General features: G+C 47.3%; 1 protein-coding gene across 1 annotated transcript in view; it reads left to right on the top strand.

The window, feature by feature from the left end:
- The window catches only part of c21h3orf20 (chromosome 21 C3orf20 homolog), a 106,003-nt gene that overhangs the window by 59,002 nt on the left and 21,128 nt on the right, over positions 1 to 25,873 (top strand). The window contains exons 15-17 of the mRNA XM_033039318.1: positions 6,332 to 6,424; positions 13,919 to 14,222; positions 15,650 to 15,766. Of these exons, the coding sequence (XP_032895209.1) occupies positions 6,332 to 6,424; positions 13,919 to 14,222; positions 15,650 to 15,766 (514 nt within the window). The remainder of the gene's footprint in view (positions 1 to 6,331; positions 6,425 to 13,918; positions 14,223 to 15,649; positions 15,767 to 25,873) is intronic.

Genomic DNA, 25,873 nt, shown 5'->3' with positions numbered 1-25,873 from the left:
GGAAGGAAGTCACATCCAACAAACAGCTAACAACGGCCTGTTTCCTTTTTCATCGTTACTTTTTTGCATATCTTTTATTTGTTGTTCTTCACCTCCCTATGTCACCGTCTATATCTCTCGTTTCCCTTATCCCTAACCAGCCTGAAGAAGGGTCTCGACACGGAACGTCACCCATTCTTTCTCTCCAGAGATGCTGCCGGTCCCGATGAGTTACTCCGGCTTTTTGTGTCTATTATCCATGGGGTGAAGTGGTTGTTGGCGATGCTGACTCGCGTCACCATCTTCACAGAAGTTCATTTGTACCCATCATGCAGCATTTTATAACAAGCTTGGCCTCTACCCTCTGCTTGACATCCCCTGTGCAAATCAAATAACTGGAATCTGGAAGCAAACAGCCCAGTGGCATGAATATTGCAGGTAGACAAAAGTGCTGGAGAAACTCAGCGGGTGCAGCAGCATCTATGGAGCGAAGGAAATAGGCAACGTTTCAGGCCGAAACCCTTTCTCTAATTTCAACTAACCCTTGCATTCCCTCTCTCTCCGTCCCTCCCCCACCCTGGTCATTGTACCAGTTTCACTGTCGTCCTGCTGAGTTCCACTGTGTGTATCCACTCGTTATCACCCTCCCCACAGCCAACAATGGACCATTGTGGGCTCCACCTTTCCTATAAATATAAATTATGCAGACTTTTGTTCTGCACCAGGGTAAAGATTATTAGGAAATAGGAGGTGATGGGTACAAATTTATTAGGAGACTGACAGAAATAAAAATGCAATCATTTGAAAAATTAGGAATTTTTCGATTGGCGCAGAGAAGTTGATGAGCGCTCCAACATAGGCTTGTAAATAATGACAGTAGTTTTATTCTTATTTTTAATTCTGTATGATATGTCCCAGCAAATATTTTCGAACACCGTTCTTGGTTCTCTGAACAGTTTAATTGTGCTTCCTAGGTACAAAGTGCTGACAGATCAAGTAACCCTGCACTGTGGCCCGATACAAAGTCAGTCTGAGGCTTTCAATTAGAAACTTCTATGATATTAGAAGATACAATAAATTGCAGTGTAATATGGAACTTTGTCTTTTAGTTTTGGTTCTAACTTCCATTTCGAACATTATTTTCAACGACTGGCACGGTGGCGCAGCGGTAGAGTTGCTGCCTCCCTGTGCCGGAGAACCGGGTTCCATCCTGACCATGGGTGCTGCCTGTACGGGGTTTGTACGTTCTCCCAGTGACCGCGTGGGTTTTCTCCGGGATCTACAGTTTCCTCCCACACTCCAAAGGCGTACAGGTTGCAGGTTAATTGGCTTGATATAAATGTAAGTTGTCCCTAGTGTGTGTAGGATAGCGTTAGTGTGCGGGGATCGCTGTTCGGCGGGGACTCAGTGGGCTGAAGAGCTTGTTTCCGCTCTGTATCCGTAAACTAAACTAAATTAAGAAATGTTTCATGCTGAGGAAGAAATGGCAGGTGAAAATTTCAAAAATGGGCTTTTGAGTGGTTCATGAGGATTCAGTGACGCCGTTGAAATTTCATGGTAAGCTCAAATTTCCTCAGTTATATGATCACAAAGACACTGTGTCCCGAGGTGTGACAACTTTAAGGTGGAAGATATCTATGACAGCACGACATCTCGTTGAAATGTGTGTGCTTCGCTTACCAAATTTAACATGCAAGGGATGTGTCTAATTTATGCACCCTACCTAACTGAAGAGCCTTGCTGAATAAAGTATGATGGTATCTGGGGTAATAGAATCTAATATCATCCAACCATCTGCCAAACAAACTTCCTCACCCCCCACCCACCTCACCTTGTATCCACCTATCACTTCCCAGGCTTTATCCCGCCCCCATCCTGGCTCCTCTTGCCTCCACCGACTGTTCTTGTCCGATGTCATCTTGAGCACAGCTCAACCCTTCGCAAGCAATTCACCTTCTTCTCACCCATCCAGTTCCTTTCTGACTCCATTCTTCTACTTTGGACTTTAGACTTTAGAAATACAGCATGGAAACAGGCCCTTCGGCCCACTGAGACCGTGCTGTCTGGCGGTCACCACACCAACCCTATCCTACACACACTAGGGAAAATATTACAAATTACAGAGGCCAATTAACCTACAAACCTTTACGTCTTCGGAGTGTGGGAGGGAACCAGAGCACCTGGAGAAAACCCATGCAGGTCACAGGAAGTCACTCCGTACAGACAGCACCCGTAGTCAGCATCGAGTCCGGGGACCTGGCGTTGTAAGGCAGCAACTCTACCGCTGCGCCACCGTGCCACCCACTTTTGTAGAGCTAGTGGGTTTTTCTGTAACGGCTAGTGGGAACTGCAGATGCTGGTTTACACCGAAGATAGACACAAAATGCTGGAGTGACTCAATGGGACAGGCTGCATCTCTGAAGAGAAGGAATGGGTGACTTTTCATGTCGGGAGAGGAGGGGAAAGGGGGGGATCATGATTGTGGGAGAAATGGGTGTGTGGGCATCCAAGTTGGGCACGGGGGAGAGAGGGGGAATAAAAGGGGAGGGTTATTGTCGTTTGTTGGTTAGTTAACTAAAATTGGAGAATTCAATGTCCATGCCGTTGGGTTGTGAGCTACCCAAGCTGAATATCAGGTACTGTTCCTCCAGTTGGCGTATGCCCTCACTCTGGCAATGGAGGAGGCCCTGGGCAGAAAGATCCGTGTGGGAATGAGAAGGGGATTTAAAATGATTAGCATCTAGGGGATCTGGTAGGCCTTGTCGGACTGAGTCTAAGTGTCCAGTGAAACAGTCATCCGTTCTATGGTTGGTCTCACCGATGTAAAGGAAGCCACATTGGAGGACTAAATGCGGTAGATGAGGTTAAAGGAGGTCCTTCTGAACCTCTGACTCACCTGGGCTGCTGGCATGTCTGGATGGATGGAGTGGAGATAAAGGGACGGGTGTAAGCAGACAGGTGCGGTTGTAGGAGAAAGTACCTGGGGAGGAGGCGATTTGGGTGGAAAGTGATGAGTGAACCAAGGAGAGTCGGAGGAAGCGATCTCTGTGGAAAGTGGTGGGGATGGGAAGATGCGACTTCAAGACAATAAAACTAAGGGCAGGCTGGGAGATATTTTCGATGAATACCTCCGTTCAGTCTGCCTAGGCGATGTCCTGGTTGTCAAACACTTTAACTCCTCCTCCCATTCCCACACTGACCTTTCTGTCCTGGGCCTCCTCCGCTGTCAGAGTGAGGCCACATGCAAACTGGAGGAACAGCACCTCATATTTTGCTTGAGCAGCTTACACCGCAGCGGCTTGATGGTGATTTCTCTAGTTTCAAGAAATCCTTGCATTCCCTCTCTCCCCGTTCCTCCCGCACCCGAGTCATCCTGCTAGTTTCACTGTTCGTATCCCTTCATTACCACCTCCTCCACAGGCAACAAAGGACCCTTGTGGGCTCCTTTGCCATCGGTGCCGGCTGTGATTTGTTCTAAACCTTTTCATACCTCTAGCTTTCCTCTCCCCTGACACTCGGTCTGATGAAGGGTCTCGACCCAAAACGTCACCTATTCCTTTTCAGACAGAGATTCAGCCTGACCCCCGCTGAGTTAGTGCAGCATTTTGTGTCTATCTTAGATGTGACCGGTGTTGGGATCACGTTGAAGGTGGGAAAAATGTCAGAAAATAATGCAGTGCGGTGACTGGTGGGATTTCAGACATCTGGGAATCTAAAGAACAAAGGAATTTGCTCATTGATATTGTTTATGTGACTGTGTAGGACCCCATAAAGTTTATTTTAGTTTAGTTTAGAGACAAAACATGGAAACAGGCCCTTTGGCCCACAGAATCCACATCGATCCCCGTATACTAACACTATCCTACACACACTAGGGACAATTTACAATTTACCAAGCCAATTAACCTACAAACCTGTGTGGGAGGAAACCGAAGCTCTCAGAGAAAACCCACGCAGGTCACGGGGAGAACGTACAAACTCCATACAGACAGCACCCGTAGTCAGGATGGAACCCGGGTCTCTGGCGCTGTAAGGCAGCAACTCTACCGCTGCACCCTGGTTTAGACATTTGATTCATTCTACATCAGTTGACAAAAAAAGATTGGGCTTGGATATTTCCACAAAGAGTTTCATCAGTCTTTAGTAAACATCTTTAATGTTGGGCATGCCTTCAGCTGCTTTCCAAAAGCCATAACCTCCCTGAACTCACACATGTACTGACTTCACAGCCTAACCCCCGGACTTCCATCTATCCACCTACTGTAATTTGTACTGTAACTGTAATTTTTTTTAATATGTGCAATAACCCATACTGTATATAGGAATCCTATTTATTCACTCTATTCATCCATTGTCTTTTTATAGATATGTATATAGCGCCGCAGAACTGTGCACCTTATCCCCCCCCCCCCCCCTTTGTTTTGTTTTTTTGTTTTTTGCACTAATTACATGTCTGCACTGAGTAGGAGCTGCTTTTAATCTCATTGTACATGTGTATAGTGACAATAAAATGGCATTATTATTAAAGCTTTATTTCAGACACAGGTCCATATAACACATCAAACAGTACAAAGAATTACAAAGATACATTAAAAAATTGCATATTAGCCTAAAATATATATAAGCTATTGCACCAGTGCCGTCTTAGCCTAGAAGTGAATCTATAGCAGCTTTTCAGAGGGCTGACTAGGGCTTCAATTATGTGGTTCTCTGACTTGTCCAGGCGACACATAAAACTAAACATCAGCTGTCTTAAGAGTGCCTCACAGGTTGGCACTCTAGTGGACACAAACAATTGACTGGCACTATGCCACCTAGGGACACGAAGTAGCAACCTCATTGCATCATTGTATGCTACCTTAAGCCTCTGCATACTCTTTTTCTTATAATTAGACCACAATTGAGCAGTATATAACGGTGTGATGTAGGTTCTGAACAGGGAACACTTCACAGAATCAGAGCACATATAAAACTTCCTTATAAGCATGTTGGCTTGAAGATAAATTTTACAGCGCTGTCGGTAGAGGTCTTTGTCATCCTTCCAGTCATCAGATATGACATGACCTAAGTATTTAATTTCCTCACACACAGCAAGAGGACTGTCTGACAAATAAAAGGTCGGAAAAGTTGATTCCCTGTCCTCAGCGCTTCTAATTACCATTATGCGGCTTTTCTTAGCGTTATACTTAATGTCATAATCAAGGCCATACTGAGAGCACACCTTCAGCATCTGCTGCAGCCCAGCACTATATGGACAGAGCAGGACCAGGTCATCTGCATACATCAGATGATTAACAATAGTGTTGCCCACAAGACAGCCAGTTTTTAGCCTATTTAACTGATTTGACAATTCGTCCATATAAACATTAAATAAAATAGGAGACAAAATTCCTCCTTGCCGCACTCCGTTACTAACACAGAATGGAGCAGATACAACATTGTCCCATTTAACGTAAAACGTTTGATGGGCATACCAGAACACTAAGATTCTCACTAAGAATTTAGGGGCACCTCTATTTAGCAATTTTACAAACAAGTGTTCATGGTTAATTCTATCAAATGCCTTGGACGCATCAATAAAACATAGAAATACAGATGAATTCAGGCTTGTGTACCTGAACACAATCTCTTTAAGAGCATAGATACACAGGTCAGTTCCATGTTTTCTTTTGAACCCAAACTGATTGTCAGTAGTAAGGACATACATTTCTAGCTTTGTCAGCAGTATTCTCTCCAGTACTTTAGATAAGATACTGGCTAGTGCAATAGGTCGGTAATTATCAATACTGTTGAGCCTACCAGCCTTATCTTTAATCACAGGCACTAGCATTACAGACATAATATCATTTGGCAAGACACCATGAACCAGACAGCCATTAAAGCACATGGAAAGCAAAGGGCAGAGCTTATAGCTGGCATATTTTAGATGTTCTGCAGTAATGCAGTCCATACCACAGGCTTTGTTGTTATCCAACATGTTAATGGCATCATAGACATCAGCTGCCCTAACTACCATATCTACAGAGAGATCAATATGTTCATGATTGATTCTAACTGGGTTACTTTTAACACAGTTAAACAGGTTACAGTAGTGCTCACGCCAACTCTCAGCTATTTTTTCTGGGCTACTAACACCTTCAATGTCAGACGGTAGGGGTGTTTTGCTGTTATTCATTACTCTGACCTCTTTCCATAAGTTAGTAAGGTTGTTATTCTATTCTATTCAGAAATGTGCAGATTGTGAAACTTCAAAAATGTTTTGAATCTATTAGTTGTGGTGTAATGTTAAAGTGTATCTTCCTGGTTCCCTGCAAACAAATCTTTTTCTTATTAAGCGTTTGTTTTTTTCCAGCAATTGGTCAGTCCCCATCTCCACTGCAGACAGTTTTGCTGCGATGTTGGCGAGCAGGAATGTGTCGTTTGTCCGAGGTAGTTTCAGAACCAAGTAAGTGTGAACTCAGCACAACATCGAACCCACGTACAGTGGCTCATGGAACAGTTTGATGGGAACACTATTTGATGCAATAACAAGTGCACATTTTATAAGGGTAGAATTAGGCCATTCGGCCCATCGAGTCTACCCCGCCGATCAATCATGGCTGATCTCTGCCACCTAATCCCATTTTCCTGCCTTCTCCCCATAACCCTTGACACCCGTTCTAATCAAGAATTTGTCTATCTCTGCCTTAAAATTTTCCACTGACTTGGCCTCCACAGCCCTCTGTGGCAATGAATTCCACAGATTAACTACCCTCTGACTAAAGAAGTTCATCCTCACTTTTTTAAAAGAGCGCCCTTTAATTCTGAGGCTGTGACCTCTGGTCCTAGACTCTCCCACCAGTGGAAACATCCTCTCCACATCCACTCTATCTATGCCTTTCGTTATTCTGTAAGTTTCAATGAGGTCCCCCCTCATTCTTCTAAACTCCAGCGAGTAGAGGCCCAGTGCCATCAAACTCTCATCATATGCTAACCCACTCATTACTGGGATCATTCTTGTAAACCTCCTCTGGACCCTCTCCAGAGCCAGCACATCCTTCCTCAGATATGGGGTCCAAATAACCTATTAGGCGTTCTGAAATTGTTTTAAATGTTAATCATATTTCCATGCTAATGAATTCAAAGATTCAGAATGTGTACAAATCGAGCTTTCAGAAACTACATATGAAATATTTCCAGATTTAACCCGAAGATTCAAGCAAGTGCTGAACATCACTGGGGGCCAGAGATATTCACATGGGTGTGAGGATCTTTGTGTCCTCCCTCATTCCCTCCTGTTTCAAGTGCAAAATGCCCCGCACCGTAATAAGTTCTTATGTTCATAAGTGATAGGAACAGAATGAGGCCATTCGGCCCATCAAGTCTACTCCACCATTCAATCATGGCTGATCTATCTTTCCCTCTCAACCGCATTCCCCTGCCTTCTCCCCATAACCCCTGACACCCGTACTAATCAAAAATCTGTCAATCTCTGCCTTAAAAATATTCATTGACTTGGCTGCCACAGCTGTCTGTGGCAATGAATTCCACAAATTCACCACCCCTTGAGTCTTGACTCAAGAAATTCCTCTCCATCTCCAGCCTAAAGGAACGTTTGTTAATGTTGAGTCTGTGACCTCTGGTCCTAGACTCCGCCACCAGTGGAAATATCCTCTCCACATCCACTCCATCTAGGACATGTGCAGGGCACATATTGAACACAGAGTGACAGGTGCCTGGGCTGGTGGTGAAAGCAGATATGATAGTGGAGGTTAAGCAGGTGTTAGGTAGGCACATGAATATGAATAGAGGGATATGGAGAACATGGAGGTAGAGAAGAATAGTTTAATTTGGCATCATCTTGGCCACAGATATTGTGAACCTGGGTGACCGAGTGGATGTGGAGAGGATGTTTTCACTGGTGGGAGAGTGTAGTACCAGAGGTCACAGCCTTAGCATTAAAGGACGTACCTTTAGGAAGAAGATGAGGGGGAATTTCTATAGTCAGAGGGTGGTGAATCTGTGGAATTCATTGCCACAGACGGCTGCGGAGGGCAAGGCAATAGATATTTTTAAGGCAGAGATAGATAGATTCTTAATCAGTACTGGTGTCAGGTGTTATGGGGAGAAGGCAGGAGAGTGGGAAAGGTAGATCAGACATGACTGAATGGTGGAGTAGACTTGATGGACCGAATGGCCTCACTGTGCTCCCAACACGTATCAACTTATCTCGGCTGAGTTTGTGAAGAAGCTGGTCGGTCAGGACCATCTGACGTCAGCGGACCAATTTAGGAAGTTTAAACTTTCCTCCTGTGACCCTAACGTTTCCAGGCAAGTGCACACATACACCCCTCAGAGCGCCAGTGTGTGGGAGGAGCGGAGTTCCTGCAGTTCGTTCACACACCAGAGGAGTGCGCTGTCGAACGGTAACTCACCACTCATGCAGGGGTTGGTTTGTATTCTGAATTAGGAGCCTGCAGCCAGGCGCTTGCTCACAAAGTGAAAGAGCATTTGGAGGGAGCATTTCCAGAATAAATATGTCACCACATGTCCTCAGGGCAATTTGCTATTCCAGCGAGAAGAGGTGCTGGAATGGGAATGTCAGTTAGTGCCAAATATCACACAAGAATTAAGAAAATAACGTGTAGGAAGGTGCTGCAGATGCTGGTTTAAACCGAAGATCGACATAAAATGCTGGAGTAACTCAACGGGGCAGACAGCATCTCTGGAGAGAAGGAATGGGTGATGCTTCCTGTCCTTCACCCCTCTTCAGACTAGTCGGGGAGAGGGAAACGAGAGATGTAGTAGACAATGCTGTATGGAGATATAGAACAAATGAATCTTCTTATTGAGTCCACATCACAAGATTAGATATAGTTCAGCCAGAGCTGATCACACTTCTCAGCCACTTCATTGTAGGCGGCGAGATCGACAGCTGGGCATTGGTTTTCTGGTTGTGGGCACTTCAGCAGGTGTTCCACTGTTTGTGGTTCAATGCCCCATTCGCAGGCGACATCATTGGAGTTATATCCCCACTTGTTTAGACACACCTTGACCCTGCCAACACCCGTTCTCAATCGATTGAGGCATTTCAAGATTTAAGATTCAAGAGAGTTTATAGTCATGTGTCCCAGATAGGACAAGAAATTCTTGCTTTGCTTCAGCACAACAGAATATAGTAGGCATGAATACAGAACAGATCAGTGTGTCCATATACCATCGTATAAATATGTACACACATGAATAATTAAACAGATAAAGTGCAAATAAACAGATAATGGGCTATTAATGTTCAGAGTTTTGTTTGAGTTTAATAGCCTGATGGCTGTGGAGAAGAAGTTGTTTCTGAACCTGGAGGTTGCAGTCTTCAGGTTCCTGTACCTTCTACCTGAAGGTAGTGGGGAGATGAGTGTGTGGCCAGGATGGTGTGGGTCCTTGATGATGCTGCCAGCCTTTTTGAGGTAGCGACTCATTTCCATCTGGCCCAACTTGCATCTGCTCCAGGAGGGAGTTGCTCACTTGCCGTTAGTCCCATAGTAGTTGAGGGAGGTAGAATGGATGTTCTATCACCACATATGGAGACTCGTGCTTCACTTGTTGTAATGCCAGCCTCAAGAGGAGTCACACAGTTAAGAAAACTTTTCCTCGACTTTAGGCGTCTGGGAAATGTTGTCTGTCCGAACATTGGATGTGGTTGATCTGTCATCTGCCGCTGGTCCTTCATGCTGGTTCCTGGTCTTCTCATGTCTGGTGGGGCTTTGCCTGCCAGTAGGTAGAGGCTGTCAGTACTTGTTGGCTCGAGACAACCTGTGACAAGTCTGCAGGAAGCATTGAGGTCTGGGTCCAGCTTCTTGGCATGGGTGGATCTCTCCCATGCTGGGCATGCAGACTCAGCTGCAGAATAGCAGAGGGCTAAGGCAGTGGAACGTAGGGTCTGTGGGCTGGCACCCCATCTTGTGTTGGTCAGCTTAAGAACACCATTGCGCTCACTTTCGCCTTTGTCGTCTCAATATGGGTCTTGAAGGTAAGACATCGGTCAAGGGTTACACCAGGGTCAACTGGGCTCCAATGTTGGTCCAGACCAGTTCACCTGAAGTTGTCTCGTGGCTTCTCAGTTTCTCAAGTGGAAGGCACACACCTGTGTCTTAGACGGTTTTACACAGAGGTGGTTCTCCTCATCATATAGTGTTAGTTGTTTGAGACAAATGAATCTTCTTCTTGCGTTTGAGGCAGCAGAGGTTATGTAATGGCCTCCAGGCGCTGTTCAATGTGCTGTTGAGACAAATGAATGAAAGATATGCAAATAAAAAATGAATGACAAATGACATTTGAATGACAAAAAAATGGCAAATGAATGAAAAATATGCAAAAAAGTAACGGATAAAGGAAACAGGCCATTGTTAGCTGTTTGCTAGGTGAGAACGAGACGCTGGTGTGACTTGGCTGGTGGAGGGATAGAGAGAGAGGGAATGCCAGGGTTACTTGAAGTTAGAAAAATCAATATTCATACCATTGGGCTGTAAGCTGCCCAAGCAAAATATGAGGCGCTGTTTCTCCAATTTGCGTTTAGCCCCACTCTGACGATGGAGGAGACCTAGGACAGAAAGTTCAGTGTGAGAATGGGAAGGGGAATTAAAGTGTTTGGCGACCGGGAGATCAGGTTGGTCCAGGCGAACTGAGCGAAGGTGCTTGGGTCTCGCCGATGTATAAGAGTCCACATCTTGAACAACGGATACAGTAGATGAGGTTGGAGGAGGTGCAAGTGAACCTCTGCCCAACTTGAAAGGACTGTTGGGGTCCCCAGACAGAGTCGAGGAAGGAGGTATAGTGACAAGTGTTGCATCTCCTGCGGTTGCAGGGGAAGGTACCTGGGGAGGTGGGGGGGGGGGGGGGGGGGGGGAAGGGACGAGTTAACCAGGGAGTTGCGGAGGGAACGGTCTCTGTGGGAGGCGGGAAGGGTTTGAGATGGAAAGATGTGACTCGTGGTGGGATCCCGTTGGAGGTGGTGAAAATATCGGAGGATTATGTGTTCTATGCGACGGCTGATGGGGTGGAAGATTAGGACTAGGGACTCTGTCCCTGTTGCGAATAAGGGGAGGAGGGGGAGCAAGGGCGGAGCTGTGAGGTACCAAGGAGACACAAGTGAGGGGCCTCATCTATGATGGGAGAGGGGAGATGGGTTCCCTAAAGAATGAGGGCATCTCGGATTTCCTGGTATGGAACACCTCATCTTGGGCGCAGATGAGTGTAGATGGAGGAATTGGGAGTTGGGGATAGAGTCTTTGCTGGAAGCAGGAAGGGAAGGAGTGTAGTCAATGCAACGGAGATGGAGTTTAGGGATAGGGCCAGTGTACACCTGCCTACAAAGAGGCAGGCATAGCAGAAAATAACATTGTTTCTGCGCGATGAAGCTGGTTGTGTTGGAATGACTGAGATGGACCAGAATCCTATCGGAAGAACAATTCCTTGAAGAATAAGAACCTTGGTTGTGTTGAATATTGAATTGCATGGAACAATGAACATAGAACGGTACAGCACACGGGCAGGCCGGTGCCGAACATGATGCCAAGATCATCACTTACCTATGTGCCGGAAGGAACTGCAGATGCTTATTTATACCGAAAGTAGACATGAAATGCTGGAGTAACTCAGCGGGTCAGGCAGCATCTCTGGAGAGAAGGAGTAGGAGTAGTTACTGATCAAGAACCTATCAATCTCCATTTTAAAAATACCCAAAGACTTGGCAATGAATTTCACAGATTCACCACCCTCTGACTAAAGAAATTCCTCCTCATCTCCTTTCTAAACAAACATCCTTTTATTTTGAGGCTGTGGCCTCTGGTCCTAGACTCTCCCACTAGCGGAAACACCCACTCTATCCAAGCCTTTCACTATTTGGTAAGTCTCAATGAGGTCTGCCCTCATCCTTCTAAACTCCAGCGAGTACAGGCCCAATGCCGTCAAACGCTCATCATATGTTAACCCACTCATCCCCAAGATTATTCTCGTAAACCTCCTCTGGACCCTCTCCAGAGCCAGCACATCCTTCCTCAGATATGGGGCCCAAAACTGCTCACAATGCTCCAAATGTGGCCTGACCAGCTGCTAATAAAGCCTCAGCATTACAATCTTGCTTTCTACTGTATATTCTAGTCCTCTCAAAATGAATGCTAACATTGCATTTGCCTTCCTTAAGGGCCTGTCCCACTTACTCGATTTTTTCGGCGACTTGCCGGCACCCGTCATAGTCGCAGCAGGTCGCCGAAAATGTTCAACATGTTGAAAATCCAGAGGCGACCAGAAAAATGTACGACTCTTTGGGCGACTACTCACGACCATACAGGCGTCACCTCGCGACATGTCGCCTATATGGTCGTGAGTAGTTGCCCAAAGAGTCGTACCTTTTTCTGGTCACCGCTGGATTTGCAACATGACCCCTTTCATCTCCAATTTCTGAATCGTCTGTACGGAGTTTGTACATTCTCTTCAGTAAAAATTGTGAACTGTCACCAGTGTGTAGGATTGTGCTGGTGAGTAAGCTTTGAGGACCTTCGTGGTAGTAATACTGGAATCAAAGAGGCACTTGGTTCAAATTACAAAGAGACTTGAACTTCAGTCCATCATCTGAAAGCAACTCAGCTGATGAAAGAATATTGCAAATGATGCCGTTACCTGTGAGGCTGCAAGATGTAGCATTGATGAACAGGATCAAGAGCTCAGGAAGATTTTGAAAAAGCTATGAATGAGACAGCATCTGAGAAACTAACAAACATTGATAATATACCACCAGAACCTCTAAAGGCAGGGTTCTTCATAAATTAATTAGGTTGGAGCAGAAGTAGGCCATTCAGCCCATCAAGTCTACTCTACCATTCAATATTGGCTGCTCTATCTCTCCATCTCAAACCCATTCTCCTGCCTTCTCCCCATTACCCTGTGCTAATCAAGAATCTATCAGTCTCCACCTTAAAAATCTCCATTGACTTGGCCTCCACAGCCGTCGGTTACAGACACCTCTGCTTTCTCCAATTCAGCTCTGCTTGGCTGCTTCTTCTGACATGGCACAGCAGTTCCTGTAGCCACCTTTACAGAGCTTAGACACAAAGTGCTGGAGAAACTCAGTGGGTCGGGCAGCATCTCTGGAGAAAATGAATAGATGATGTTTCGGGTTGAGGCCCTTCTTCAGACTGAAGGATAGAAAAGGCAAGAACAGCAGAAACATCACCTATCCAAATTCTCCAGAGATGCTGCCTGGCCCAGTGAGTTACTCCAGCATTCTGTGTCTATCTTCGGTGTAAAGCAGCATCTGCAGTTCCTTCCTACATCTTTTCAGAACTAACTGTTTAGGATGACAAAGCAAGATTTCCCATTTGTAACCAGTGGTCAGTAAAAGTCACATGATCAAGAGAAATATAAGTCTAGCTATGTGTGATGTGCAAGTGTCTATGCTTGCTATGCATAGAGAAATGAAATACCACTTTGTGTGTGTGCATGTGTGTGTGCGCATGATGCATTTGAATGTGTGTGCACAATGTGTGTGCATCTGTGTGCATGGTGTGTGTTCATGTGTGTGCATGCATGTGTGCATGGTGCGTGTATGTGCATGTGGCTGAGTGTGTATGTGCCAGGTGCATATGTGTTTGCGGTGCATGTGTGTGTGTGTTCATGGTGCTTGTGCATGTGTGTGTGCGCGGTATGTGTGTGTTCGTGATCTACGTGCATGGTGTGTGTACATGTGTGTGTGATGTGTGTTCATGGCGCTTGTGCATGTGTGTGTGCGCTGTGTGTGTGTGCATATGTGTGTGCGTGGTGCATGTGCATGTGTGTGTGCGGTGTGTGTGTGCACGTGCACTAGACTGGTGCATGGATGGTGTGTGTAGGATAGTAGGTCTGTGTGTTCAAAGGTGAATCATCCATCTCCCTTCCCCATGTTTATAACTTGTTCGCCCTGTTCCTTCAGGACTCAATTACCCAAGGTTGACAAGGATGAAAGGCCGTGGCTGCAATCTCCTGGCCGTTGCCCAGTCGCCCTGCGGCTCACCATGATGGGTGAGGGGATGAAGCACTGCAAGTGTAGCCCCAACAGGGTGCCCATCATCACTGACCTGGAGTTTGACACGTTTATCAGGAGAACCATGCCAGACATCCAGCAGATCATCCTTGTGTGTGTGGTGTCATCCTACCTCAACCTTCTACCTCACGACACCATGATCCAAGAGCTGTACGAGGAGATGAACCGGAACCGCAGCCAGCCCTGTGTGCAGGTACCATTGCCCCCGGCAACCAATACAGTGCAGGTACCATTGCCCCCGGCAACCAATACAGTGCAGGTACCATTGCCCCCGGCAACCAATACAGTGCAGGTACCATTGCCCCCGGCTACCAATACACTCACACTGCTCCAAAAGAAATGGCCCTCTGCAGCTGAAAAATGAGCTTCATCTTCACCACTGCAATTTTTGTGCAGCTTTTTAAAGCTCTGTACCACGGTACGAGTTCATTCCAAGAGCTCTCCCGAGTTTGCCCTGATTTGAACTCAGAGATTTACGGTAATGGCCACTCGTCGGTACTCGGGGCTCTCGTGGACATTTTTCAACATGTTGAAAAATCTTCACGAGTCTTCCCGTGCTTACCTGCCATTAGCGAGTCTTCCCGAGTACCTGCCGTTTATGTAACAAATCGCTAAGAGACGTCGCCGAGCTCCGACGTACCCGCTACGTTCATTCTCCGTGTTTACCACGAGTTTGATTTTTTTTTTTAACCAGGGGGAGCTCTTGGAATGAACTCGTACCGTGGGACAGGGCTTTTACCAGTTTTTCCCTCAGGAAAATTAATTTCATTTTTCAATGGGATTTTCAAAACTCCGTCTCTATGCCTTTTCAAATGGTTCATTTGCTATTTGCAAAATTCATTTGCAGTGGGATTATCAACCTCCCATCTCAAGAACCACAGCTCTTACTCACAGATAGTCTTTTATTCACAAACTCCCTTCAATTCTGAAAGAGAACTATTTAACGGGCTGAGTTGCACTGCTGTCTTCATCCGTACAGAGATTCATGATCTCCTGTGAGCTCCTCTCAAGTGCCTGCACTGCTTTGCACGGTGGCGCAGCGGTAGAGCTACTGCCTTACTGCTCCAGAGACCCGGGTTCGATCCTGACTACGGGTGCTGTCTGTACGGAGTTTGTACGTTCTCCCCGTGACCTGCGTGGGTTTTCTCCGAGATCTTTGGTTTCCTCCCACACTCCAAAGACGTGCAAGTTTGTATGCTAATTGGCTTGGTATAAATGTAAATTGTCCCTGGTGTGTGTAGGATAGTGTTCGTGTGCGGAGATCGCTGGTCAGTGCGGGCTCAGTGGGCCGATGGGCCTGTTTCCACGCTGTATTTCTAAACTAAACACAGATCTTGCACTCTGGACCCTTCTTGGCCACTGCTGCTGATCACTGCCACATCTTCTAGTTTGCTGCTTCTGGCTACATTAGGAAAGAGACAGCCCACACTTCCTCCATATTCGGGGAGTGCAGACTCCATCCACTTTGTTGTTCATTTAAGTTGTTATTTAAATGTAATTTGCTCGACAATGAGTTTATCATCATGGAACAAGCCTCCGGTTTGACAGATGAATTGATTTGCGCTGTTGTCTTTCTGCTCCATTGCAATGGGTCTAACCACATTTCCCACTTGCCATCAGAACGGACTCGATCCATTCCGAATATTAAGGTACGATATCAGCACAGCAAGCACCTACACGGGCCAGACGACTGCGCTGCTAGTGGAGCAACACAACGTAACTCCTGGCATGTTCCTGGTAAGGAAGAAAGTTGAGTGCATGGGAATTAAATGAATAAATAGACAATAGACAATAGATAATAGACAATAGTTGCAGGAGTAGGGCATTCGGCCCTTCGAGCCAGCACCGCCATTCAATGTGATCATGGCTGATCATCCCCAATCAGTACCCCGTACCTGCCTTCTCCACATATCCCTTGACTCCGCTTTCTTTAAGAGCCCTATCTAGCTCTCTCTTGAAAGTATCCAGAGAACCGGCCTCCACCGCCCTCTGAGGCAGAGAATTCCACAGACTCACAACTCTCCGTGAGAAAAAGTGTTTCCTCGTCTCCATTCTAAATGGCTTACCCCTTATTCTTAAACTGTGGCCCCTGGTTCTGGACTCCCCTGCCTCTAGTGTGTCCAAACCCTTAACAATCTTATATGTTTCAATAAGATTCCCTCTCATCCTTCTAAGCTCCAGAGTGTACAAGCCCAGCCGCTCCATTCTCTCAGCATATGACAGTCCCGCCATCCCGGGAATTAACCTTGTAAACCTATGCTGCACTCCCTCAATAGCAAAAATGTCCTTCCTCAAATTAGGGGACCAAAACTGCACACAATACTCCAGGTGTGGTCTCACTGGGGCTCGCTCTGTAGAACTGCAGAAAGACCTCTTTGCTCTTATACTCGACTCCTCTTGTTATAAAGGCCAACATGACATTTGTTTTCATCACTGCCTGCTGTACCTGCATGCTTACTTTCATAGACTGATGAACAAGGACCCCAGATCCCGTTGTAACTCCCCTTTTCCCAACTTGACACCATTTACATAGTAATCCGCCTTCCTGTTTTTTATACCAAAGTGGATAACCTCACATTTATCCGCATTAAACTGCATCTGCCATGCATCTGCCCACTCCCCCTACCTGTCCAAGTCACCCTGCATTCTCATAGCATCCTCCTCACATTTCACACTGCCACCCAGCTTGTAATGAATGTGTCACGAGCTTCAAAATGTCCTAATCAATGGGCGTCCCAATGGTGAAGCAGGTAGAGCTGCTACCTCACAGCACCAGAGACCCCAGTTCCATCCTAACCTTGGGTGCTGCCTGCGTGGAGTTTGCACGTTCTCCCTGTGACCACGTGGATTTCCTCCCGGTGTTCCGGTCTCTTCCCACATCCCAGAGTCATGCGGGTTTGTCGATTAATTGGCCTCAATGTTTTGCCGCTGGTGCGGGGAATGGATGAGAAAGTGGGATAACGAGTGTGACCGGTGGTTGGCACGGATTCACTGAGCCGAGGAACCTGTTTCCTTGCTGGATCTTGCCATTCAATCAATGATTGTACTTGAGGTTAATTTGAAATGCAAGATCTGCTCCAAGTGTACAGCTTGATAGTTTGAATGTTCTAGAAAGTGCCGCAGCAGTTGGCTGGAGAGGTCACGGTGTGACAAACCAATGAGGAATGGAAAATGTATTCATTCCTTGTTCCCCGACAGGATGAATCTTTTACAGTGGGAATTCCCCTGGCTGAGGAGTGGAGGTGGTGGGGAAAGGAATGTTGTCCAGTCATTTTCATTTGGTGGAGTTTAGTTTCGAGATACAGCGTGGAAACAGGCCCTTCGGCCCACTGAGTCCACACTGACCAGCGATCACCCCGTACACTAATACTATCCTGCACACTAGGGACAATTTACAATTCTTATTGAAGCCAATTAATTTACAAATCTGCACGTCTTTGGAGTGGGGGAGGAAACTGGAGCACCTGGAGATAATCCACGCAGTCACGGGGAGAACGTATAAACTCCGTACATACAGCACCCGTAGTCAGGATCGAACCCGTGTCTATAGCGCCGTGAGGTAGCAACTCTACCGCTGCTCCACCGTGCCACCCTATTTCTACAGTCTATTTCTGCAGACTTATTTATTTGCACATCTATCTGCGTTGACTACATTTGTATGTGTTTCTGAAAAGGTATCTGTCAGTTTACACCTCTATAAGATAGGATTACTGGATGTCAGGGTCAATAAAACACTCAACAGTCACCCACATGAGTTTAGTTTAGTTTAGTTTAGAGATTCAGCGCGTAAACAGGCCCTTCGGCCAACCGGGTCCGCACCGACCAGCGATCCCCACACATTAACACTATCCTACACACTGGGGGCAATTAACTTACAATACTGTACGACTTTGGAGCGTAGGAGGAAGCGGAAGATCTCAGCGAAAACCCATGCGGTCACGGGGAGAACGTACAAATCCAGACAGACAGCACCCGTAGTTAGGATCGAACCCGGGTCTTTGGCGCTGTAAGGCAGCAACTCTAGCGCTGCGCCACCGTGCCCCCACCCCCCCAAAGGACAGGATTAGATATGGGAAACAAGCTACAGGCTCCGGTTTCCCACAGGGCACTGACAGGAATCCAGCTACAACTTTTATTGTGAAAAGGAGAAACTCCTCCCATGTCAGTGCGCAGTTCATACTGGCAGGCCAAAGCTGTCTATTGTTCCCATTCAGTCCCACATCCTGGACCGTGGCCAGTGAACAGATTCCAAGATAAAGTATATCCGAGCTGTGTGAAGGGTTCTGACCTTAGCTGGAACATCCCACTCACAGTCCCTCTAAGAACCGCTGCCAACCCAAAGCTGCACAAACCCGTTTGTTTTCTGTAACTTCAGACTTGTCCTTTTAATGGGAAAAATGTTGCGCTCAAAGCAAGGAAATGAAGTTTAGAGACACAGCGTGGAAACGTGCCCTTCAGCCCATCGAGTCCGGGCTGACCACCGATCACCCCGAACACTACCCCATATAGCCAATTAATTGGCCAGTTCATTGGCTATATTTAAGAGGGAGTTAGATGTGGCCCTTGTGGCTAAAGGGATCAGGGGGTATGGAGAGAAGGCAGGTACAGGATACTGAGTTGGATGATCAGCCATGATCATATTGAATGGAGGTGCAGGCTCAAAGGGCCGAATGGCCTACTCCTGCACATATTTTCTATGTTTTCTATGTTTCTATCCTACACACGAGAGACAATTTACAGAAGCCAATTAACCTAAAGGCCTGTACGTCTGTGGAGTGTGGGAAGAAACCAGAGCACCCGGAGAAAATAGTGTTAGTGTGCGGGGATCGCTGGTCGGGGAGGTGGTGGGGAAATGTTCATTTAATGTTCCAAAGATGTACAGGTTTGAAGGTTAATTGACTTTGGTAAACAAATATAAATTGTCCCTAGTGTGTAGGATAGCGCTAGTGTGCGGGATCGCTGGTCGGCACGGACTCGGTAGGCCGAAGGGCCTGTTTCTGCGCTGTATCTCTAAACTAAACTAAACTAAAACACTTGGATAATTGGAAAGGGTGCAGAGAAGATTTACGAGGATTGACACAAAGTGCTGGAGTAATTCAGCGGGTCAGGCAGCATCTCTAGAGAAAAAGGATGGGTCTGAAGTGTCTAGAATCTGAAGAAGGGTTCCGCCCCAAAACGTCACCCATCCTTTTTCTCCAGAGATGCTGCCTGACCCACTCAGTTACACCAGTATTGCGAGTCTATTTCCGGTATATACTTGCATCTGCAGTTCCTTCCTGCAGATTTACGAGAATGTTGTCAGGACTCGGGGCCCTGAGCTATCGGGAGAGGTTAAGCAGGCTAGGATTTTATTCTAGGAGCGCAGGAGGATGAGGGGTTTTCTTAATCATGAGAGGAATAAATCGGATAAGTGCACAGAGTCTTTTGCCCTGAGTTGAGAAATCGAGGACCAGAGGACATAGGTTTATGGTGAGAGGGGAAAATAACTAATAGGAACCTGAGGGGCAACATTTTTTACACAAAGGGTGGTGGGTGTACGGAACGAGCTGCTAGAGGAGGTACAGTAGTTGAGGCAGGTAAGAGAGCAATGTTTAGGAAGCATTAGACAGGTACATGGTTAGGAATTGGGGAGGATATGGGCCGAATGCGGGCATGTGGGACTAGTGTAGCTGGGACATGTTGGTCGGTGTGGGCATGCTGGGCCGATGGTCCTGTTTCCACGCTGTGTCACTCTATGACTCTAGTTCAAGGTATTGTTAATGCAGCAGAGACGGCTTCCACGGGTTGTGCAAGATGTGAAAGCGGTGGTGCGAACCTGACAGTGGCGTGGTTAAGGGGAAGCTGGAGGCAGTACATGGGAGGGGAGGGATACAGGTCCACGCTTTAGAGTGATGACCTTTCAGCAGAACTAGGAAAAGCTAGAGATCTAATAAGTTTTAAAATGGAGAGGAAAGCGAGGGCAGAACAGGAGAGGTCTGTGAGAGGGCGAGAGGGATTATACGGCTAAAGGGATGACATTACTTTACAGGGATGTAATGCTGAGGCTTTATAAGGCGCTGGTCAGACCACATTATGAACAATTTTGGGCCCCATATCTGCGGAAGGATGTGCTGGGTCTAGAGGATGTTTACGAGAATGATCCTAGGAATGCCTGGGTTAACATATGATGGTCGTTTGATCTGGGCCTGTACTCGCTGGAGTTTAGAAGGATGAAGGAGGACCGCATAAAAATTAACAGAATAGTGAAAGGCCTGGATAGAGTGGATGTGGAGAGGTTGTTTCCACTAGTGGGAGAGTCTCGGACCAGAGGTAAAAGCCTCAGAATAAAAGGGCATTCCTCTAGAAAGGAGATGAGGAGGAAAGTTCTTTAGTCAGAGGGTGGTGAATCTGTGGAATTCATTGCCACAGACGGCTGTTGAGGCCTTCAATGGATATTTTTAAGGCAGTGATTGACAGATTCTTGATTAGTACAGGTGCTAGGGGTTATGGGAGAAGGCGGGAGAATGGAGTTGAGAGAGAAAGATAGATGAGCCATGATTGAATGGCATACTAGATATGAACGGCCGAATGGCCTAATTCTGCTCCTAAAACATATGGATTTTGCAAAATACTGCGAATGTTGGATAACTAAAAGACAGAAAATACTGGTGCAGTCTCATGGATCAGTTAGCATTTGTGAAGAGGGAAAAACTGAGTTTAGATTTCAAATCAGAGATCTTTGCATCAGAGTTGGGAAAAGTAAACTTTGGCACAGTGAGTGCAAATTCTTCCCCAACCCACATGCCTGCAATTATCTCGGATATAAACAATAACACCGTCCAATCTGTTAGTATTGGAGTTAAACTGGGATTATGCCACAACGTCATTTGTTCAAAGTAAAATGATCGGACTGATCCACACACCTCTGCCCCCAACTCTCTCACACTTTACTTTTGACACACCGACCAACATGTCTCATCTGCACTAGTCCCACCCACCTGCATTCGATCCATATCCCTCTAAACCTGCCCTATCCATGTACCTAGGTACACAAAAATGCTGGAGAAACTCAGCGGGTGCAGCAGTATCTATGGAGCGAAGGAAATAGGCAATGTTTCGGGCCGAAACCCGAAAGGGTTTCGGCCCAAAACTTTGCCTATTTCCTTCGCTCCATAGATGCTGCTGCACCCGCTGAGTTTCTCCAGCATTTTTGTGTACCTTCGATTTTCCAGCATCTGCAGTTCCTTCTTAAACACTATCCATGTACCTATCTGAATGCTTCTTAAACATCGCAATAGTACCTGCCTCTACTATCTCCTTTAGTTTCGTTTTTTAGTTTTGTTTACATTAGAGATACAGCACGGAAACAGGCCCTTCAGCCTACAGAGTCCGCGCCGACCAGCGATCCCCGTACACTAGCACTATCCGACACACGAGGGACAATTTACAATGTTATTGAAGCCAATTAACCTACAAACCTGTACGGCTTTGGAGTGTGGGTGGAAACCAGAGCACCCGGAGAAAGCCCACGAGGTCACGGGGAGAAGGTACAAAGTCCGTACAGACGGCACCCGTAGTCAGGATTGAACCCGGGTCTCTGGCGCTGTGAGGCAGCAACCCTACCACTGCGCCACCGTGTCACCACACACACCCATGCAAACATGCTCCATCTATCTGCCTACTATCTCTATAGACAATAGACAATAGGTGCAGGAGTAGGCCATTCGGCCCTTCGAGCCAGCACCGCCATTCAATGTGATCATGGCTGATCATCCCCAATCAGTACCCCGTTCCTGCCTTCTCCCCATATCCCCTGACTCCGCTATTTTTAAGAGCCCTATCTAGCTCTCTCTTGAAAGCATCCAGAGAACCTGCCTCCACCGAACTCTGAGGCAGAGAATTCTACAGACTCACCACTCTCTGTGAGAAAAAGTGTTTCCTCGTCTCCGTTCTAAATGGCTTACTCCTTATTATTCTTAACCCTTATGCCCATGTTCCACTTACGAAACCTGAACAGAAACCTCTGGAGACTTTGCGCCCCACCCAAGGTTTCCGTGCGGTTCCCGGAGGTTGCAGGTGGTTGCTGGAGGTTGCAGGTAGTGGAAGCAGGTAGGGAGACTGACAAAAACCTCCGGGAACCGCACGGAAACCTTGGGTGGGGCGCAACTCCTCCAGAGGTTTCAGTTCAGGTTTCCTAAGTGGGACAGGGGCATTTTAATCTCCTTAATCTCCATCTCCTACTGTCTCCAACCATCTAATACAAGTGCTATCTTGGAGCAAGCATCATATTTTAATTGAAGAGGAATGGTTTGTGGGCTAAACGGGGTCAGTGTGCTGCTGCTGATTCCAAAGAGGCAGCTGTTAGTGTGGTCAATGCAACAACTTCCTGCCATATGGGAAGTCCACCTTCTTTGGGCTTGGCAGTGGTTCAGCTGCTGCGCGAGCCCAGCTCTCAGCTCCCCTGCTGGAAACAACAAGTTTCAAATGTCAGTCCCGGCACATGTGTTTCCATACTGTGCAAGCATCATCAGAAATGGGTTTGCAGCGTGCAGTTAACACAGAGAACGGCAGTGGAATTCCTGTGGGCAGCAAAGGTCACGCTGCAGCTCAATCCCAGAGAGCTGGAACTGGCTGAACCACTCCTAGTTCTGCGTATCATCACCAGCATCTGAATAATAACCCTTTCCTGCTCTTCGTACCAAAGACAGTACAAAAACACTAGTTTAGTTTATCTTACGTCTCAAATCGATACATCACCCATCACTTCTTCCAGAAATGCTGCCTGTCCCACTGAGTTACTCCAGCATTACGTGTCTATCTTCGGTATAAACCAGCAACAGCAGTTCCTTCCCACACATTTGGTTTAGTTTAGTTTAGAGATACAGCACGGAAACCGGCCCTTCAGCCCACTGAGTCCGCGCCGACCAGCGATCCCCGCACATCAGCACCATCCTACACACACTACGTTTATACCAAGCTAATTAGCCTGTAAACCTGTACGTTTTTTGGAGTGTGGGAGGAAACCGGAGCACCCGGAGAAAACCCACGCTGGTCACGGAATGTGCAAACACCATACAGACAGCACCCACAGTTAGGATTGAACCTGGGTATCTGGCGCTGTCAGGCAGCAACTCTACCGCTGCGCCACTGTGCTACAACTAACATTAACCCTGAGTAGAGGCAAATATACTTCTGTCATAGAGTGTTTGGAGCACACTTTCACAAAGGGAAGTGGAAGCACTGTACTTTTAAGGTCGCCTTGGGAATATTTTTGATAAGCTATGAGTGAAGTTACTTAGGAAGATGGCACATTGACCTTCATGGGTCAGAGCATCTATACATAACTAAAACACATCTTGTTATCTTCCGGTTTGCGCGGTTTTTCTATTTGTGCAAAAACGGTACGCGATAGCGCTACGATGTTTCGCCAGCTCACTCGCCGTTCTCCTGTGCTGCAAGTACGTCAAGTTTTGTTCCGATTGGTGGCATAATGTAGCAGGGTTTAAAAATCTTAAAAACCGCGCGTGCGCAGATCGATCTCCTCTCCTGCCAGTCAGCGTCGCGCGGATTGGTCTCTTCTCCTGTCACTCCGCGGGACGGTCCGCCCCTTCCTGCGCCATCGCGTCTTTACTGGAGCTGAGGGAGGCTCTGGATGGCCGGCGGACACAATTTCCGGACGGACCAGAAGCGGCCCGGCGCGGAGTCGGAGATGTCGCCGATGTCGCCAAACGGAAAGTGGAAACTCTGATTCCGGCGCAGGAGAACGGCCAATGACCAGCGCCCGCTGTGAGTCCCTATCACATCCCCAGCTCCAGCCCCTTTCCCTCTGGCCCCCTCGCTGGCTCCTGCCCTCATCCCCCGTGATACCCCATTCTCCCCATGGCTCTTCCCCGTCTTTTCTCCAAGCTCTCTCCCCCTCCCCCCCACCCACCCACCCTACTCCCCCCTCCCCCCCACCCAATCACCCTACTCCCCCCACAATCCCCCCGCCCACACACACCCCTCCACCCACACACACCCCCTGCCCACACACACCCCTCCCCCAGCTCCCACTTCCCTCCCCCCTCCCCTCCTCACCTCCCACACATGAAGAGGAGGGGGAGGGAGTGCTGGGGGATGAGGGGAAATGAGTCGCGCCTGCGCAGTTAGGGGCTATTGGTGAATGGTGGAATATTGCATTGCGGGACCAGCCTTCCATGTGACTGGGACCCAACTGGTCCCACTTAGTGTAGTTGAGTTGGGAGGTTGGGAGGTCATGTTGCAGTTATATAAGATGTTGGTACATTTAGAGCATTTTATTCAGTTTTGGGCAGCATGTTATAAGAAAAATGTTGTCGAGCTGGAATGAATGCAGAGAAGATTTACGAGGATGTTGCCAGGACTCAAGGGCCTGAGCTACAGGGAGAGGTTGAGCATGCTGGGACTCTATTCCTTGTAGTGCAGGAGAATGAGGGGTGACCTTATAGAGGTGTATAAAATCATGAGAGGAATAGATCGGGTATAGATGCACAGAGTCTCTTGCCCGGTGAATCAGAGGACACAGGTTTAAGGTGACGGTAGAAAGATTTAATAGGAATCTGAGGGGTAATGTTTTCACACAAAGGAAATTGCTGCCGGAGGAGTTAGTTAAGCCAGGTACTATCGCAACGTTTAAGAAACATTTAGACAGGTACACAGATAGGACAGGGTTCGAGGTATCTGGACCAAATGCAGGCACCTGGCCCTAGTGTAGGTGGGACATGTTGGCCGGTATGGGCAAGTTGGGCTGAAGGGCCTGCTTCCTATCTGTATGACTCAATGACGCTAAATGCAGAGCTCAGACTGCAGTGGGAACAGATATAATGATGTTGAATGGCGGGGCAGGTTTGAAGGGGCAAAGTGGGCTACTCTTGCCCCCAGCTCATATGTTTGAACCAAAGTATCATATTATGGAACAGCAGTTCATTAGATTTATGCTTGTACCTGTATGTGTTTGTCTAAAGGTTGTGTGGGTGAACTTATGGCTGTGTGTATGTTTATGAGCATTAATACTTTGTGACAATCCTTGTGTAACGAAAGTTTTTGGCTGCTTCTGGGTTGAGAATGGGCCTGGTGGTTGTCATAGCAACGGCAGGCCTGAGGGAGGTATGCATGTGTGTATTTAAGTGAGCAAATGAGTGTGTAACAATGCATGTGTCCCTGTGTGCAAGATCAACAATCTACTGAGGATCAGATCTGTGCTGTTCAAGTCAGGTGTTCTCCCTGTAAAGGAGTGAGGTTTTCTCCGGGTGCTCCGGTTTCCTCCCACACTCCAAAGACGTACAGGTTTGCAGGTGGATTGGCTTCTGTAAAATTGTAAATTGTCCCTAGTGTGTGTAGGATAGTGCTAGTGTACGGGGTGATCGCTGGTCGTCGTGGACTCAGTGGGCCGAAGAGCCTGTTTCTGCACTGTATCTCTAAAGTCTAAGGTCCAAAGCAAAAGCATGAAGTTGGAAAGGAACTGGATGGGTGAGAAGAAAGTGAAATGCCTGTGAGGGGGGTGAACTGTGTTGCCAAGATGAACAAGGGATGCAGTTCCGCGGAGACTCAGGTCACTAAATCCCCGCGCACAGACTCCAACACACATGGCTGCGATGCTCCTGGTTAAATCAAGGTCACCCTCCCTCCCTCCCAGCTCTGCGGCCTCTGCATCAGTGCAGCCTGCAGCTGTCCTCCTGGGCCACGGATCCCAGTGAGCTGGTCATTCTCCGCTGCACACAGCCGGCCCCCACCTGCTCCTCCCTCAGCCCACCCATGTCAGCAGAGCGGCCTCAACGCCCGCGGCCATTGCAGGCTTCCCTCAGGCCTGCCGTTGCTATGACAACCACCAGGCCCATTCTCAACCCA

This window comes from Amblyraja radiata, chromosome 21 (genome assembly GCF_010909765.2).
Source record: "Amblyraja radiata isolate CabotCenter1 chromosome 21, sAmbRad1.1.pri, whole genome shotgun sequence".
NCBI lineage: Eukaryota > Metazoa > Chordata > Chondrichthyes > Rajiformes > Rajidae > Amblyraja > Amblyraja radiata.
Note: the sequence above shows the minus strand (reverse complement) of the source record. Positions and strands in the feature narration are given on the sequence as shown.